This window comes from Lepidochelys olivacea, assembly GCF_965140295.1.
Source record: "Lepidochelys olivacea isolate rLepOli2 genome assembly, chromosome: 3".
NCBI classification, from domain to species: Eukaryota; Metazoa; Chordata; order Testudines; family Cheloniidae; genus Lepidochelys; species Lepidochelys olivacea.
In genome coordinates this window covers 155,439,664-155,458,902 of record NC_140413.1, presented here as the reverse complement: position 1 = coordinate 155,458,902, position 19,239 = coordinate 155,439,664, and the positions used below count along the sequence as shown (strand labels likewise).

Genomic DNA, 19,239 nt, shown 5'->3' with positions numbered 1-19,239 from the left:
TTTTGAACTCCAGAGATTCTTACCTGTCATATAGTCTTATGCAATTGTAGGCAACCATAAAGGGATTGCAGATAAGAAAGTCTACTCAGAAAGATGCCTTTCTGAGAATCTCCAGCTTTACTAAGAGATTTCAGTGTTGAAAGAGCAGAGGCATGGAGATGAACAGCCTTAGGTCAGTTCATCGACTCAAATGGCATCTCCAAAAATATAAGAAGCTGACAGCAAATCCTGGAAAGGCCCATCTTTGACACTACAACTTCATTTTTCTTAACGTCTGCCACACACACATGAGTTTCCCAAAATGTCTCCAGAATTAAAGTGACAAGAATAAATTACAGAAGAGGGGAGTGTTAAGAGGTGTAGTCAAGGGGGCCAAATAAAGGATATGTATTCGGTAGAGATGTGAATTTATATGGAGAGTCAGTGAAGCAGAGTGATACAGAGAGGCTGTTCCAATGGCCCGAGCTGCAGAGAAGAAGGCTCTCCCACCAACAGGTACCAGATTACTGTGTGAAGGCAGACAGGGGAGTTTGATGCTAGGTGAGGGCAGTGATTTGTCTGGGAGCTGTGTACACATCCATGGAGAGCTTTGAACATACGGAGATAAATTGACTTCAGTGGAGCCAGGATTTTGCCCCTGGAGTGCAGTTTTGTACTGGACCCTGCAATGAATGAGGGGGAGGGCAATAGAGTTGTTTCAGGATGGGGATGGGGAGGTCACACTTCTTTGTACAATACGTGTGAGAAAGACAGCAGCGTGTGGCATTCTGCACACGCTGGAATCTGGAGAGCTGGGATTTGGAAAGACTAGAGGGAAGGGAGGCTTAATAGTCTAGATGCTATGAGCACATGAACCCAGGAATGACAAAGTTCTAATACATTCTCTAATTTTAGCTGCTGAGATGCTAATTGCATAGTCCAGTAAAGATGTGGGGTGGGGATGAGAGGTATGAAGGCGGATTCTAGTTTAAGGCTTTAATAAGAATCTCCTATGGCTTCACTACCTGATGCCGTTTGCCAATGAAATCCAGGATTCTTAAAACATTGGCCGAGCCGATCCCAGACAAAATGTTTCCACCTTCTGTTAGCAAAGTGCAATTTTTGGTGGCAAAAATTGGCAAAATTAGCTCCCTCCCCTTCAAGTAAACTCATTATTTGCACCCAGTGGGAAAAAAGCTCTTTCATAGACATTTCACAGGGAAAAAATTGTGCTTAGCAGATGGAAAGGCAGATTTTTGCCCTAACTCTTTCATATTTGTGTGAATAACCTCAGTAGTTTTGCACTTAAACCCATTCAAAAATAATATTTAGTTTAGGAAGTGTTTTCTGTCTTCAGATGTTTTACAAATCATTTAATTAGTGCTGGTAATATTTGTGCGAGCTAGGCAAGTATCATCAGCCCTGGTTTATAGGTGGGGAACCTGAGGAACCTGAGGCAGACTATGTGACAGTGCTTAAATTGGCTTTCAGTCCTCCTATTAATTTAGCTAGTGAAACTGAGCCAAACACAATGACACCGGAGCACAACACATCTTATCATGGCATCTGCCTTGCAGTAAAAGAAGAGTTGAGATATGAACTTTGACATTATCCTTATGAGCATTCATGGATAACAGAGATGCAGCCCCTTTGTTCCAAGGTTACAACCCTGATTACGATTACGGCTATGATTATGTCACGGAGGTCATGGAAGTCACGGAATCTGTGACTTCCATTGCCTTCCGTGATATTTTCTGCTCCGGGACTGGAGCTCCCAGCCAGCCCCCACACCCCGCAGCTCCCAGCCACTGCCCTGGTGGAGGGACCCCACAGCTCTCCAGCCGTGGCAGGCAGGGGGACTGAGCTGCAGTGGGTGGATGGGGGACCCCCTGCAGCTGCCCAACTGCCCTAATCATTTTTGTTGCCCTTCTCTGCACCTCTGCCAATTCGAATATATTGTTTTTGAGATGGGCTGACCAGAACTGCACACATGGATTTATATAGTGGCATTATGATATTTCTGTTTTTTTATCTATCCCTTTGCTAATGGTTCCTAAAATTCTGTTCACTTTGATGACAGCTGCTGCATATTGAGTGGATGTTTTCAGAGTACTATCATGAGTGGAAACAGCTAATTTAGCCCCCATTACTTTGTATGTGTACGTGGTATTATTTTTTGAAAGTGCATTACTTTGCATTTATCAACATTGAATTTCATCGGTCTTTTGTTGTTCAGTCATCCAGTTTAATGAGATCCCTTTGTAACTCTTTGCAGCCAGCTTTGGACTTAACTATCTGCACATTTTGCCACCTCACTGTTCACCCCCTTTTCCAGATCATTTTATGAGTATTTTGAACAACATAGGTCTCAGTACAGAACCTTGGGGGACCCTGCTATTTACCACTCTCCATTGTGAAAACTGACCATATATTCCTACCATTTGTTTCCTGTCTTTTAGCCAGTTACTAATCCATGAGAGGACCTTCCCTCTTATCCCATGACTTCTTATTTTGCTTCAGAGTCTTTGGTGAGGGACCTTGTTAAAGGCTTTCTGAAAGTCCAAGTACATTGTATCCACTGGACACCCTTGTATACATAGTTGTTGGCTACCTCAAAAAATTCTAGTAGACTGACGAGGCATGATTTCCCTTTACAAATGCCATTTTGACTGTTCACCAACATATGTTCATCTATGTGTCTGATAATTCTGTTCTTTACTATAGTTCCAACCAATTAGCCTGGTACTGAAATTAGACTTATTGGCTGTAATTGCCAGGATCACCTCTAGAGCATTTAAAAAAAATGGTGTAATTTGGTACAGAAGCAGATTTAAGCAATAGGTTACATACCACAGTTAGATCTGCAATTTCATATTTGAGTTCCTTCAGAACTCTTGGATGAATACCATCTGGACCTCATTATTTATTACTGTTTAATTTATGAATTTGTTCAAAAACCTCCTCTATTCACACCTCAATCTGGGACAGTTCCTCAGATTTTTTTTTTTGTTCTCTTACTGTTTTGTTTATTTTTTTATTTGCGGTATACATTTAATTTGAGCCTCTGTTAAGATATTGCCTCTCCCCTTGTTGGTTCCATGATAAGCTGCTCAAGAAGTGATCATTTATAGTGTCTAGACATTTTATCTCTGCATCTCTTCCTTAGGTTATACATACCCCGTCAGTATGCAGATAATTGAAACCCCCCATTATTATTGCATTTTCTGCCTTTGTACCCTCTCTGATCTCCCTGAGCATTTTACAGTCACCATGCTGAGCAGGTGGTCAGTATAAATTCCTACTTCTATACTCTTATTGTTCCAGCATCAAATTTCTATCCATAGACATTCTATGGTACAGCTTGATTTATTTAAGATTTTTACTTATGCTTTTTTTCACATATAGTGCCACTCCCCCACCAGCCCAACCTACTCTGTCATTCCCATATATATTGAACCCTGGTAGTACCATGTCCCATTGATTATCCTCATTCCACCAAGTTTTCAAAATGCCTGTTATATCAATATCGTTCTTTAATGCCGGGCACGCTAGTTCACCCATCCTAGTATTTAGACTTCTAACATTTGTATATAAGCACGAGTACATTTTGTCAATATTCAGTTCTTTGCCTTCATGTGTTATATTTAAATGGGACTCTTATGTTTGACTCTTCTTCACTAGTTCCCACCTGTACTTTACCAACTTCTTTCCTATCCTTTTTACTAAGCTATAGAGCTTCCCCTTTAATAAATTCATCCCTAGGGGATGTCTCCACCTGAACTGTGTGCTCCTCCGCACCTGTTGGCTTTCCCCCAGCCCTTTGTTTTAAAAAAAGCTTCTACAACATTTAATTTTACATGCCAGCATCTGGTTCATTCATTAATATCTGCTCCTCAGAAAACAAAACAAAACAAATCCCTGTGGTTTTCTTTAACATAGCTCTGCTAACCACCATTTATTTATTCGCTTTAATTTAATCCTTTTTAAAAATATGTGTGTGTGTTGAAATGTGGCTGCTGGCATGACTAGGGAAACAAACAAGAAGGCTGGAAAATTTTGAAGGAAGAGGCAAATTTCTAAATAAAAAGGGGGGAAATGCCTTAAACTGAAATTCTGGTAACAGATCAGATACATCTAAACAGCAAATACACTAAAGGGAGCATTTTCAAAGCACTGGGACCAGACTTCACTTTAGACAGGTGCAAAAAATGTGTCTGAATTTTTGCCCCCAATTAAATTAACTGCAGTCACAAATCAGAGTGCTCTGTCCTTCACACTCATTGATCTGCAGTCACCATCAGCTAGTTGGAGGTGGAAGTACCTAGAGCTCTGCCCAAATTCAATTACATGCACAAATGTTGAGAATGCGAATTGCCTTTTGGTGCTTATGCTCTGGGGTTAGGAATGTCCGGATTTCTTTGAAGCACCAGTCCCCAGAAAGAGACATTTTCAGCCTTCTGCAGCTGTAAGGAGTCTGTCTATCCTGGATCCAATGCAAGCCTTGAGGCAGAAATGGAGGCGCCTCCAGACCAACCATCCCCTTCAAAATAGGAACATTTTGGCAAAACTTTATAAAAGGGTTTATTATTATTTGTACTGCTGTGGTACCTAGGAGCCCCAGTCATGGATTAGGACTCCATTATGCTCAGCGCTGTAGTGTTATAACTGTTATAACATCCGTTTAGGAACTGGAAGGCCAGGCCAAGACCCAGATGCATTCTCTTGGATGGGGTTCTGTGTAGCTGATCTGTGACCCTGTGAGAGAAGTCAGGCTCACCAACAGAAGGGATTTTTCTTTACTTTTCTGTACCCTTATGCGTGTTTGTGCCTGCCCCATATTTAGGAGACTCTGATGTTGAAAGGAGGACATCTCAGGGAATTTTCAAAATGCTTACTGCAGTGTACATAGCTTTGTAACTGAAAGGAGAGGTCATTCTGGACTGCGTCATTCTGGACACCTTTAAATATAGAGTAGTCTCCCTACCTGTCTGAGGGTGGTAGCTATGAGGGAGCTTTCATCAGCTTCCCCCATTCCTCGCAGTACTGCTAATGGCAGAACCCTCCCTACTTAAGGACTGGCTGGCTTCTTGGTTCCAGGCATTTGTGCTAAGCCTATTCAGCCCTAACATCTTCAACACTTCTTACCATGTTGTTCCAGAGACCCACGCCCAAGGCAGAGCACTCCTCTTCAATGATTTCCTCTGGTGTCTTTGGTACGGAATTGCCATTAACCTGCCAGCCCTGGAAGAGAAAACATTTTAGAATAAGACATGATGGAACAGCACTACCTCATTTATGCATTAGGCCTGGAATCAATGCTTGGAGGATGAAATGATACTCAGCACTGGAAAAACCCAGTTATAAAATAATCTGAACAAGTAAACATGCACCAGAAGCCGACCTCCACTGCAGCTTCTGAGTAGAGAGACAGAACAGGACACTGTTCAGAGACATGACTGATGTACTTGGTACTAGGAGGCAGCTCTGAAAGGGCAATACATTCTATGATATAGCAGGAAGATCAGAGTAACTGCAAAGCAGGTAGTGATAATGAGAGTCACATGTGCAGGTTGAAGAAGAATATGCTAATAGGATTAAAAGAGCCTGCTTTGGAATAAAGAGCTATTTCTCTAAGCTGATGTTTAAAGGTATTTAAAGCATTGGCCTAAAGAACTTGATCTTGACCCTTTGATAGCACATATTGTGCAATATTTTTCAAGTAAAAGCCACAGTGTTTGACAGACTTTAGTAGCTCATGCACAACATCCTGTGGGTCTAGGCAGCTCTGTCATATATCAAAGCAAATGAAGAAAACAAGTGCAATATAGCTTTACATTTAAAAACAGCTAGTATCAGAAAGCCTGTGCTGTCACAGTGTAATTCTTAAAATCATGTGTGTCAAAGAACTGAAAAGGGCTGAAAATTTAAAAACTAGACAGCAACAGACCACAAATTCCAGTGGTAGAATCATAAAAATTTAGAGTTGGAAGGGACCTTAAGAGGTCATCTACTAAGTCCATCCTTCCCACACGGAGGCAGATCCAAATATATCTAGGCCATCCCTGATAGCCATTTATTTAATCTATTCTTAAAAACCTATGACAGGGATTCCACAGCCTCCCTATTCCTAACCTTTCTGTGATAAAGTTCTAGCTGCTGCAATGACTAGATGACCTCCTGAGGTCTCTTCCAACTAGGGTGACCAGACGTGCCAATAAAATCGGGACCGTCCCGAGTTTTAGTTCTTTGTCCCGTGTCCCAACCAATGCACGGTCGGGACACCATTTGTCCCGATATTGCAGCTTTGGCCACTCTGGTGTTTTTTTGTTTTTGGGGGTTTTTTTTTTTGGCTTCCCCCATGTGTCCCAATATTTTGTCCGTTTCATCTCGTCACCCTACTTCCAACCCTAATCTTCTATGAATGACATTTATACTTCAGGGATTCCATCAAGAAGTTATTCCTAGATGGTCATCTGATGCAGCCAGACTATATCAGGAATTTAAATCCCCCAAGAATGAACACAAGGTTATAAAAGTAGAGACCTTTTTCATCTTCTAGATCAAAGCAGGCAATAGCAATAGAAAGAAACTGTTTCCAAACTGAACTTCATGCATTGTGGTCAAAAGCCTGGCAAATTATTAAGAGACTGAACAGAGATTCTAGTCTGGACAAAAGAGAATTGCCAATCACCGAAAACTCCATTGCATCCCAGCTAGTGGCCAATGGCAAAACTCCTAACTGAGATAAAGCCTTCAGCTGTGCAGTTAAAATGATGGTTGGTTGCTGAGAGATGGCAGTCTCTGGGAGTGGACATGAACCCGATGGCTCCTTTTACCAATCAAGAGCATGACAGGGCTGTACATCAACTCCTGGTCCAGATAATATCCACAATGAGTTTGTCTCTCACCTCGGGCCAAATCATCAAAAGTTGGCTGCTTCAGTTTCTGATCATTGGACTCAGGATTGCAGACTCCCCAAAAGTTCAGTGCAGAGCAAAGATCCTAGCTGTTCCCAAGCCAGGTAAATCACTGATAGGCCCCAAGAGCTACCAACCACTGTCTCTGCTACATGATACCTACAAAGTCCTGGAGAAACTAATTCTGATGTAGATTAATGAGGTCATCTATCCCCAGCTGCCTCGCATTCAGGCTGGATTCAGGAGGGGATGGTGCACCCAAGATCAGGTTCTTTGACTCAAGATGTGGAACATGCATTTGAGTCAGGAAAGAAAGTTGGTGCAGGCCTTTTTGATCTCATGGCAGCCTATGACACCATGTGGCATATCAGCCTGATTGCCAAAGTGTTGCAAGTGATTCCTTGTAGGCCTATGCTCTGGTTCATCTAAGAGATTATTAGTAACTGACAATGCATCCTGCAAGTCGAGCAGAAAATCAGTCCCATTAAGCGTCTCTACAATGATCCTCCACGGGGATCAGTTTTGGCTCCCATTTTGTTCAATAATACACACATACGACCTTCCCAATACACAAGCAGAGAACAATGTGTATGTTGGTGACAGCCTTATTTCCAACGCTGGGTACAACTTCCACAGAACTGAAGGGAATCGCAGCCAAGACACAGATACTTTGTCCATTTTCTTCCAGAAATCTCAGTGAAACCAAGACTGTGGCAACTACTTTCCATCTCAACAATCATCTTGCCAATCAACCCATCTCCATCAGTGTCCAAGGGCAGCCACAGCCATTTCAATCAGTTGTCACATACTTGGGAGTAAAACTCAGTTGTAGCCTGATATACCAACCTCACCTGGAACACCTGAATGTGAAGCTCTCTTCCGACACTGCCTTGATACAAAAACTATTGGGGAGCTTCCTGGGGAGCAGACCCTTCAATCCTTCATACATCTGCATTAACCCTGCTGTTTGCACCCTCAGACCACAGAGCAGTATTCAGCTGGAGCAGCTGCCATGCTGAGCTTGTCAACACGGAGCCAAGTTCAGCCACGCATATTATTAATGGCTGCTTGAATTATACACCAGCCCCCAGTCTGCATGACACACTGTTGTGACTATTGGGGTTGCAAAGTGTACCCGCATTGTGAACTCAAATGTAAAAAGTATGTGGAAGTTCATCAGATGTTAAAATAACCATGAAAACTAGGTCAACTTGTTTACGACACTGAATGTTTAACAAGTGCAAGAGAACCAGACAAAGAGGCTGGATTAGTCTAAAGCAAAAAGGCCATTTTGATATAATCCCAGGACTGCTGAAATCATGCTTGGTAAAAACTGAAGATGTGGAGTCAGAAGTTAACAGACCAAAATTAGTGTGACAGATATTAGGCCTAATCAGTGGACAAAATAATGAGGGGGATGAACTATGCCACCCACTTTTCCCCTTTTTGGGTTTCTTAAGAAAAGAGTCTTTGAAAGAAACATTATCAGTGCAATTCAACTCTCCCTCTCATCTCCTGTCCCACCTTGCATCCCAGCTCATCCTTCAACCTGCCAACTCGTTTTGATTCATCTAAAAGACTTTCTTCCTTAGAGGAAGGCTAGCTGTCTTACCTCTTGTTTAAGGAACTTTGTTTTCACCTGAGAGTGCTAAAAGCCGTCACATTATCATGACATCCAGTCCTCATCCCATCCAGGGGGATACCTAATTTTCAGCACCTCGAAGGCATGTATGATCTTGTATTGTATTCCCTTCCCTTTTTGGGTTATTTTCTGCCCCACTGTTTCTTTCTTCCTATTCTTTCTCATTCTCTTGGCTTTTCATTGAATCCTGAAGTCAAATCATATTGCATCCATCCAAACCTGCCTTGTCGAAGTACAAAAGGTCCAACCGGATGATGTCCCTGACCAGATTGTAACTAATCAGGGTTCAAGCAGTAGATGTTGTGGTCTACGTGCCAGCCAAGCATCCACTCATAACTAACCAGTGGGTCAGGGTGCCAAAAAAAAAAAATCAACAAAAGCCATGTTTCACCCATCTTTTCTATCCTGTCTGTCTGTTACAAACAGGATGAGTGAATGCCTTTCACATCAGGACTGAAGGTAAAATTAACCTGCTCCTTTTCTTCAAATAAAGGTTGCTTTGAAAATAAGAGACTCAATACTTTTACTCCAAAAAGGAGAAAGATTTTGATAAGGTCTGACTAAGCTGCTTTGCATAAACACTTAATCACATTTTCAGTATAAATGCTTGTTTTAATTTCTTGTTCTTTGTGTTTAATCAATAAACTTTCAGTTTGAATGGATGCTTTTGGGGGTTTGCCATGTAACTGAGTAAAACCAAGGCTTCTGTTTAAAAACAACCTGGAACCTATCTATCAGTTTGTAATGCTGGACAGTGAGAGAGGCTAAGGACACCTTTAACTCTTTGAGCCTTTGAGATGAATATCCATACAATAACACATAACTCCCCCAGACCTTTGGTAAGATGCCATGACCGTTAAGTCCGCCAGGAGAGCTGTGACAAACAAAACCAACCTATTACACCTGCAACTGATGGCCCATTTTCAGACAGGAAACAATATGCAGTGCCACATGGACCAGGCTCAACAAGCTACTCTCTGGCTCATTCAGAGTTACCACAGCTATGCACTGGCTTGGCCTGGTTTCCTCCCCACTCCGTGACTGTGAGGCAGCAATGTAGACAGTAAGTCCTGGAGGAAGAGTGCCCAGTGAAACATGTGGAGTGGAGGGTGGTTTATCACCTCTGAAAATCAGGCCTCTAGGTGCATTCTGTGATCACTTCCACCTGTTTTACACAAGTGACTTAAATCAGAGTGACTTCTGGTTGACATTGTTGTAAGTGAGATTAACACTCAGGCCCTTAGTGGCTAATCCTGAGGTGTGTTCTATATGCCTGACCTTCATTGACTTTAACCAGAGTTACACATCTCAGGATCAGGCCTTTAAGGAAAGGAAAGGACCAGCTGAATATTCCTGTCTTTGTCACCAAAGGTGATCCAGAAAGGAAGGAATGGTTGATGTTCACTCACCGTTCTATGAGGCAGATTTATTTCTTGGAGGAAAGGCTGCAGAATAATGGTGAAGTCATCCCTCAAATCATACCTCCCAGATTTCAGCAGCTTTTCCAAGTCATTCTAAATGATAGATAACAATGATTTCACAGGATCAGCTCCAGCATTTGGCTGGAGAGACCACAGTACAGTTTATCCATGGCTTAAATGAATTTAAGGTCATCTCCATCCCTAATAAACCACGATAATCAAATGATGTAGCCAAAGACAAAAGGAGTAATTCAATTAAAACATGTTATGCAACAATTAGAAATCTCCCTGTGGCTCTGAGAGAATTGCATTGGATTAACACCATTTTCTTAGAAAGAGTAGCAGCTAAGGAAGGTAATCAAATCTCACGCTTAAGGACAAAAACTGGTTCCCTGCAGCTTGTAGAAGGAATGAGAAACATGAGACAGCAGCACATTCAGCCACTTGTATTATAGAAAGTTTCCAGCTTCCTCTAAATCATCCGACATTTGTCAGTACTAGAAATAAGATACTGGACTAGCAGGACCATTGCTCTAATTAGATATGGCAAATCCTATGTTACTATGAGCTATAAAATAATTCGCATCTACAAAAGGTGCTGAGATTGCTTAATTATACTAATGTTATATTACTCTCCCATGCTACTGAGCCAGAATAGATGTCAGCAGAGCTGTGATTATGGGGTAATTTGTATTAGACAAATAACCCCTCACCTCCCTCACCTTGAACATGAGTATAGCAGTCTACCTTTACCACCCTAGAACAAAAAACAAGAAACATGGAAAAAGCCATACCTGGTAGGACCATCTCAATATGATGTCATCAAGTTTGGAGTCTTCGTCAACACAGTTACATGGCTTCCTGGATGCATTACTGCAGAATGAGGGAAAAAACCAAAACGAAACAAAATAAACCCAAGCTTTCAGGTAACAATTTTCGCTTGATGAGGACAAGACTGGAACTCTAATATGCCACTGACAGTCATGTGTCAGAACATGTTTGAAGGCCAGTAAGCATCAGTGCAGAAGGCTGAATATTGACAAAGACCAGAAACCACATGGGACACCTTGCTCTTCCACTTTATGCCAGAATTTTATTGGTTTCCATGTCCAATGTTTTGGACAGCTTCTTGGCTTCTGAACCTATTCAGCTGGCAAATACACCAGGCTTGGTTTAGTTCAGGGTCTGTCAAGTTGGCAACACTCCTACTTGAATTAGCTGCCGCAGATAATTTAGCATTAGCTTTCAATCATTTCCATTTTCTGTCGCATTACCAAACTGAACTCTCTTGCAATACTTTGCACAGGAACTATTGCCTTAATATTGTGGTAGCAGCCCTCAAGCTGTGCAATTATTCTCACACCATATGTTATACTACACTGATTATCATTTGTGAACTGCTAGTAAACACTGTGCCAAATTCAACCCATAACTCAATGAAGTCTCATTGGTGGCTAAAGCAGGCACATCTGGCCTCTCTACCTGCCTAGTTCTATGCAATGGCTATTTACTCCATTTTTTGAGTGAAATGTAAAACTGATGTCCTGAATAGCTGTACTTATTAAAGATCACATGGCACTTTTTACAAGAGTAGAGGGGTAGAACATGGTGTACTGGCCAAATTCAAATGTTGGTCATTAGATTTTGCCTTCTTAATTTCCACTTGCAATCTCTACTGGAGAAGGGATCTTTCTCTTCTTGACTTAAATAGCTTTGCTCTTGACCCAAACTTCAGTGTAGCATTGCTAAGCTGTTATGTAATTGCCAGCGCTCCTTTGGCATGGAGCATTTCACTGATGGGTGGAATGTCACCTATGCAAGCTTGTGAAGTGCTTCAAGATGGCTATATAAGTAGTTATGGCTGTTTATAAAATATTTTAATCCAAAGAATATTCCTTTTTGAACATTGTGGCCTCTAGAATCCTAGAGTCTTTCAGAGATTCATGGCTTCTGGGATCTAGAATTTATTTGCCATTAATCAGAAATTTTCTGCAGGGAAAACATTCCAAGTGTTAATGTGCTGAATTTCATTTTGCTAGGTTCTAAAGGCATCTGAAAAAACTTAAAATGCACTGCTCACAAGACCTTAGTACATCCAGCGCAGTCAATATGTAGGCATTGTTGCCATGTCTCTGGGGTGTGTGGAAATGCAATACGCAATCAGGAACACTAAACGGAGATCATGGCCCTTACGTAGTTCAAAGAACATCTCTTTACCTGATTTTATTCTGATCACTGTGTGAAAGAGAGAAGATTGTGAGCTCAGTGGAATCCACCAGGTTTACAAAGGCTTTGGGGACCTACAGCAACAAAGGTAGAAAATTAACTTGCAGTATTTGCAATTAGAGCTTTTTATTCATTTTTAAAATAGTACTCTCTTATTGCTTGTGAAGATTTCTACTTATTCACAGAACTGGTACAGCTTCCTTCAAACTCATCAATGTGCATTACCCTTGACCAGGAGGGACCCTCTCAAAGAATCAGTGATCTCAGTCATGGCTGATTCAGTCCATGGCCCTCCTCCTGTGACTGCCAGCCAGGGTAACATTAATTTGAGAAGATGGGTTGTGATGTGGTTGTGAACTGCGGCCAATCAACTCATTTTACATACATCACTGAAAGACCACCAGGTGATGACAGCTGTCATTTATTACTGACCTACATTGCAATTGACCAGGTGAATTACCATTTAGATAGTGAAGTATGCAAGGCCTAGAGGTGAAATGTTCCTTGTTACACTGGAGTACTAATCTCTCATACCTCCTTTCTCCCAAATCAAGACGTAGCTTTCCTAAAGGACGTGCATAAAGATATCTCATTGTTATGAGCGTGAGTGACATGAACAGAAACATAAGAAGGGAAGGGAAGAGATTCTGATGATAATGAGCCAATGGGACTTAGGCAAAACTCTCACTGAAACTGGTGACAGCTGAGCTGTGGAGTGAGATTTGAGTGAAAAATGATGAAAAGGCTTCAGGGTTTGGCCCAATACATTCAAAGAGTAATAGTTTTTGCATATGTATTAGACCTTAGAGAAAAAACAAAATTCTTGATGGGTGCTATACAAATACCTTAGCTAGGATTCACAGTAAACACAGAAAGGTTCTATTTACCATTGAGATGTACTTATAAATGCTAGTTGTATTAATAAAGCAGTATGGTCTAGGTTCAGCATATTTCACTGAAATAATGATTTGCCTGGAGCAGTGGATGGACAAGCAGGAAATGACTTGCACTGTGGTCTTCAGATGAAAATGGAAAAGGGAAAAAAACTCAACATGATCTTTTTAAATGGGTGACGCCCATCTTTGGTCGGCACCAGTCATTACTAGAGGATTGACATCTTGTGTGTTAGCTAGTCTGATTGTTTGACTAGTCCCCAATAACCCTGTATTATGTACATCAATGAATAAACATGGTGATATTTTCGTGGACTGCCTGGCTCAACAGGAGTGAAATTTACTCCTGTGCAGAGGGGTCACAAGGTTAATGCACCAATTAAGATGTCAAAACAGGGCTTAAGTGGTGCATAGGCCTTAGCTGGACACCCAAACATCTAGTTATCTCTTTGTATATATCCCCATTTTTAAATGTCTTTTCATCTATAAAGTGTATGTGAATAAAACATTTGTTGACAATAGGTGGGATTTTCAAAAGTGACTGACTTAGAAGCACGAATCCCATTAAATTCAAGGAGAGATATGTGACCTTCAGTGACGTAGCCACTTTTGAAAATCCAACCCAGTAGCTTTGCAGCTATACATGTAGCTCAGTAAGGGAACCTGGGGGAACCTGGCAAATGAATCAGGTACCGTACAGGCTTAAACCTGGTGAAGAGATCTTACTTCTTGACACAAGAAGTCCAAGACTCCGGTAAGTCTTTCCATGCTGTCCAGTGAGCGATTATCCTGTTAAGAGAGAAATAATTTAGAACAGGGTGTGTGGAAATATTCATGTGCTCATGGCACAGAGCTGGAAAAGACCATTCAAGCCATCATCAAGACCATCAGGAAAAGCAAAAAAGTCACATGTTTCTCAGAAGTGATGGGCTCCATTCATGTAGTTAATGTACCAGAGATACTACTGGTAATAGTCACATTGTAAATTCAGCTTTATCCAGCACCTAAGGCAAGAGGAATCTAGGATCCAATAATATGATTTAACTGGGTATGATTAGACAATTTAAACATAAAATCACAGACTCAAAGAGAGAGTTTTTTCATCTGAAGACTCTGAAATGGAAGAGACCTATTATGCCATCCTTGGAGCAGATTACCTCAATAAAGCCATTACTAACAGAAAATGATCTTCATACAGATATTACCTTCCTTGCGGGAAGACACACTCAGGTCACAGATCATCCACTCCTTGTGTAGCATGCCTCTATTTTAACCTTGTAAATGCCTCATCCAATTCACTCTTGGCCACCTCTGGCAAAAGCGCTTGTGTGACTTTCCTTAGTACATGTTCCATTAAGTCTAACTGACCTCTTAGTTAAATTTCCCCTTTTCAGCTCACTCCTTATTATGCCCCCTTAACCCTCTTCAATGATTCCTTCTTTCTTTTTGTGTTACTGCCTCTCAAGAATTTATAGATTGTTATCTCCTCTCCACTCCTTGAATAGAGTAATTTTCAGAGGATTGATTAAAGCCCTGCGGGAGAGAAGATGGTTCAGGCTTTATCATTTCATGGGATTTTTTTTTAAAAACAAAAAACAGACAATTTAATACAACCTGATGCACACCAAAGGCACCGAGAAATTGCTTTTTCAAAGGATCTTTATGAGCCAGAAACAAAAGTACTCAATAGCCGGGGTGGTTCAGCAAGGAGACAAGTGACACCAGAAGAAGGAGAATCTGCCACTCACTCATCTCTCCAGTTTGAATTTGACCCCTTTCAGCTGAATTTGCTGGGCAAGCAGGAAGGTGCTTAGTGGTGAGTTCAAAATATAAATGCTCAAATGTAAAACTGCAGTGGACAGAGTGCCCCAAAATGGTGAAACTCCTCGGAAGGATGATGAAGATGCAGTGAACTGTCACATGTGCTACTAGATGGTGCTCAGATACTATGGACATGAGAGTGGTACCAGAACCCACATAGAATAAAGACATCAAAAAGAGAAGCAAGAAGGTAACATTGTAGCCTGATGAAAAATGAGGGGCAAAGAAAAATATTTACACTTTTAAAGAGACTTTTTTGTTTGCTTGGTTTTTTTGTTCCTTTTCTGCTGTCCACCTGAGACCAAACCTTAACCCTTATCCCACAAGGCCAACAGGGGTACATACTCACGTGGTTAGCCTGTGCCACAAAGATCACATGGTTATTTTTAGCATGCTAGCTCAAGCAGAGCTAGTGCACTTCTGTCTACCTGGGTTGGGAGACCCTCTCCCCGCTGCAGTGTAGGCATACCCTAAGTCACACAAGACATCTCATTTTATTTAGCTTTCACATCAGAATCTGACTTGGGACACTGGCTGCTCAAAGCAAACGATTGGATATACCAACCACCTTCAGCCATTCCATCTAGGTCTTCAATTTTGTCAGCTCTCACAGCCTAGGTTGAGTTGGACGAGATGGGAGATCCCTAAGGAAAACAGCCATGCTGTCGGAGGTGCTGTTGGAGATTTAGTGAGTAGCACTTTTCCTTCCGTGAGTACTGGGTTGAGGTGGACAAGAAATTCATAATGAATAACGTACTGAATTAATTTATGCCTCTTCTGCTCACAGAATGTATTTGGTACTTACATAGTTCACATCACTCTAATATCTGTGTAAAGAGATCATGCTCTTCTCATTCATTATTGAAATTATTCACCGGTAGCATCTGCAGGTAAGTCTTGCTCTGCAGCTGGTATGATATTCTTAATTCAAGTTGTTTTGAGTCTTATGGTATGTTTGTTTCCTGACTGGATGAGTAACTCTTAGATTCAGGTTCCAGGTTCTAGTATGGCTGAGGTTTTAGGTCAGTGCTCATAATAATCCCAAGGTCCCATAGTCAGAGCTGGGATTCCTTGCTCAGATTTAGACCACACTCCGGGCAGCTTACCTGGTGGGTAGAGGCACAGGAAGAACACAGGTTTTCAGCACTAAAAAAAACTGTGATTAGCTTCCAGTCATTTTGGAAATCTATCATCTGAAAGGAAAGAGCACAAGAGAAAGCAGTTGGTGCATTGTGTACCAATGGCACTAGGGAGAAGATAAGAGCCCTGCTCATCACTTGCATTCCCCACCCACCAACCATTAGCCCTCTTTCCTGTGGGTTTAGGTGAAGCCTCTAGCAGAAACTCGAAACCACCAGAATCAGCTGAGTTCAAGTCAGCTGAACACTTGTGAGTGATGCAGATGCCATGAGACATGAGAACATGGGTGTACGGGGCCTGTTGACCCACATTAGCCTTGTGCTGCACAAGACATACCAAAGAACAGTTGGACAGGAGATTTGAATTCACCAAATTTTATGCTAAGTCTAATCCCAAACACCTGTGGGCCATGCTCCCATAACGTCAAGGACCATGCAGTACCATGGGCTCCCAGCACAGAAAATAGTAAGTGAGCCACAGAGTCAGTTGAACAATCACATTTGCCAGTTAGGCCAAGACCCTTTTACCAAGTCACAGGTCTCCAAATGTTTAGACCCAAACAATGGGGCAGGATACAAGGAAATTAGTGCATGAAGTTTCAGGATAGGATTTTCAGAGCGCCCAGCATTGGCTGAACTCTGCACTCATTGAAGTCAACCATTGATGTTAGTGAGAGCAGACTCAGTGGGCGTTTGTGATAATTCCACCCTAAGGTGAAATGAGGAAATGGGAGAGACTTACTGAGTTCTATTATATTCCAGCAGGATTCCTAAGCAGGCCACATGCCATCATAGGGATCAAGCATCCTTGATTAGCAGGAGGCAAACTAGGATTAACTTTAACCAAATATTTTGAACACCACGACAAATAGGGAGAAACGTCTTCAGAAGCAAACAGTAGGTTCTTTGGGATGGCAAGACTAATTTTGTTTTTAATAGAAACACCGGAATTCAGTAACTGTTTTTTTGTTTTGTTTTTTTAAGGCAGCATTTTCCATATCTAACAGACCCTTTGTTTTGTGTTCAATAGAACTGGTCAAAAATATCTTAAACTTCAAAATTTCATCAACATTTTGAAGTTCAAAATGTTTTGAAATTTGATTATTTTTTCTCATTTCTTTCCTCCCCTTTCCACCCCCCACCCCCAAGTGCTGGTGTTCATTGTTATGCTGAGTGTTTTAAACATACCTGGTTCTCTTTCATGCATTTCACCATTTTTTTAGCTTGATCCAGTATGCTTCTGTTGCACAAAAGGAAAGCAGAAATTGTCAAGTCATTTTTAAAGAACACTTTGGCAGATTTAATCATTGAAAAGAACAGCATGGGACTTAGGTACAAATCCAAAGACACAGTCAGGTTGCTAGGCATCTGTTTACCCCCATTCAACCCACTAAATTGTTTAGCTGATGCAAAAAGGAAGGGCTCATCTGAAATCAAAAGATCTGGTGTGTTAAATGGGCCACAGCAGGGCCGGATTAACGCAGGGGCTTTACGGGCTGCAGCCCAGGGCCTTGAGCTAAGGCGAGCCCCGAAAAAATAAATCCATAATTATATACAATTCAGTGGTCACCAACTTGTCAATCACGATCGACTGGTTGATCCTGGAGCCTCTGCCACTTGATCGCGATCTCCGGGCCGCTAAAAATCCAGGAGCGCAGCAGGGCTCAGGCAGGCTGCCTGCACACCATGGCCCGACTCCGCTCCCAGAAGTGACCGGCTGCTGGCACGTCTCTGTAGCCCCTGTGGGGCGAGAGCGGCTCCACACGCTGCCCCTGCCCCCAGCTCCATCCCCGCAGAAGCTGCAGGTTGGCACCTGTGGGCACGGGCAGCACATGGAGACACGCTGTCCCCCTCTCCCCCAGGGGTACGCAGAGACGTGCCAGCAGCTGGCCACTTCCAGGAGCGGCGTGGGGCTATGGCAGGCAGGCAAACAGGCTGAGCTCTGCTGCCCCGCCAGTGGGGAGCCGCCTGTGGCCTTGCACTCCCTCCTGCATCCAAACCCCCTACCCCATGTCAAAATCCCCTCCTGCACCAAACTCCCTCCCAGAGCCCGCACCCCTCACCCTCTCCTGCACCCCAACACTCTGCCCCAGCCTGGAGCCCCCTCCTGCACCCAAACTCCCTCCCAGAAAGAAACTAATATAATAGCTGTTCTAAGGTAAGAAGTAGGCTATTTTGAACTAATATAACTATATTCCACGTGTTTTAAGACTGAAATGTAACCACAGAACGGCTTTATGTTAATTAAAGGGCAAGTTTAGTATAGCGTTAATAGCCTCCATGCCATAATTGTGATCATTTTGTTTTAAATTAGGAAAAAGACTTGTATACAGGAGCCCCACAAAATCTAATAGCCCAGGGCCCACAGGAGAGTTAATCCAGCCCTGGGCCACAGAGCCACTTGTCACTCCTGTTCCGGATACGAGAAAGTTGAGTCACATTGGCGGGGTTTGGTGTTAGGAAAGCTTGTCCTGTCCCTGCTCTACATGTTCTGAGTACAGTTAAAGGACTTCATTCTCATGGGGCTTTCAGCCCTGTACCTTTCACCAACACTAAATTCATTATTCAGCTAAAAAAAGAACTTACATAGCTTTGGTTCCGGACACTGTTCTGCTAGTTTTGGGAGGAAGTGGCTGATGCAGTACAGAGGGGTTAAACCTGCTAACAAGAGCTGAACAACACACACACAGTCAGTACATTCCCAGATCCTGGGAACTACCACTCTGCCTCTTCACCCGTAACAGAATCAAATCAGCCACAAACTGCTAGGATCTCAGGCTTCTTGGTGGGCATCAGGGACCCTCCGCTCTTATCAGTGATGTTGTTCCTCTGTGTTATGAGTTTTGAAACAGTGGCATGAAGTTGGAATGATCTGTTCTAGCCCTGGTGCCGCCTGGGTATTGGGTATCTCCCAATTGTAGCAACAGGAGCTGTGCACAGAGGATTTAGGCCGCCATGGGGCATTATATGGAAGAGAGGATATTTACAGGGAGTACGAACAACCAACTTCCCCCAGCACTGAAGGAATTTCCAAGATTAAAAAGAGCCCCATTTGTGCCCATGGAAAATGAAGAAGACATTAACTTGTTAGGGTGAAGATTTTGGGGAGATGGAAAGAGTACCTTCCCTAATCCCAGTGTTGTGGTGATCCTGTCTGCACCCGAGGAGAGGTGGCTACAATGCTCTCCACAGCAAATCAGT

General features: G+C 42.4%; 1 protein-coding gene across 1 annotated transcript in view; it reads right to left on the bottom strand.

Moving 5' to 3' along the window:
- Positions 1 to 19,239, bottom strand: part of PLB1 (phospholipase B1) — a 117,849-nt gene that overhangs the window by 83,723 nt on the left and 14,887 nt on the right. Inside the window, exons 7-14 of the mRNA XM_084623038.1 lie at positions 18,625 to 18,709; positions 17,227 to 17,278; positions 16,006 to 16,092; positions 13,805 to 13,867; positions 12,177 to 12,259; positions 10,754 to 10,832; positions 9,948 to 10,052; positions 5,125 to 5,220 (exon numbers count right to left, since the gene is read on the bottom strand). Of these exons, the coding sequence (XP_084479164.1) occupies positions 5,125 to 5,220; positions 9,948 to 10,052; positions 10,754 to 10,832; positions 12,177 to 12,259; positions 13,805 to 13,867; positions 16,006 to 16,092; positions 17,227 to 17,278; positions 18,625 to 18,709 (650 nt within the window). The remainder of the gene's footprint in view (positions 1 to 5,124; positions 5,221 to 9,947; positions 10,053 to 10,753; positions 10,833 to 12,176; positions 12,260 to 13,804; positions 13,868 to 16,005; positions 16,093 to 17,226; positions 17,279 to 18,624; positions 18,710 to 19,239) is intronic.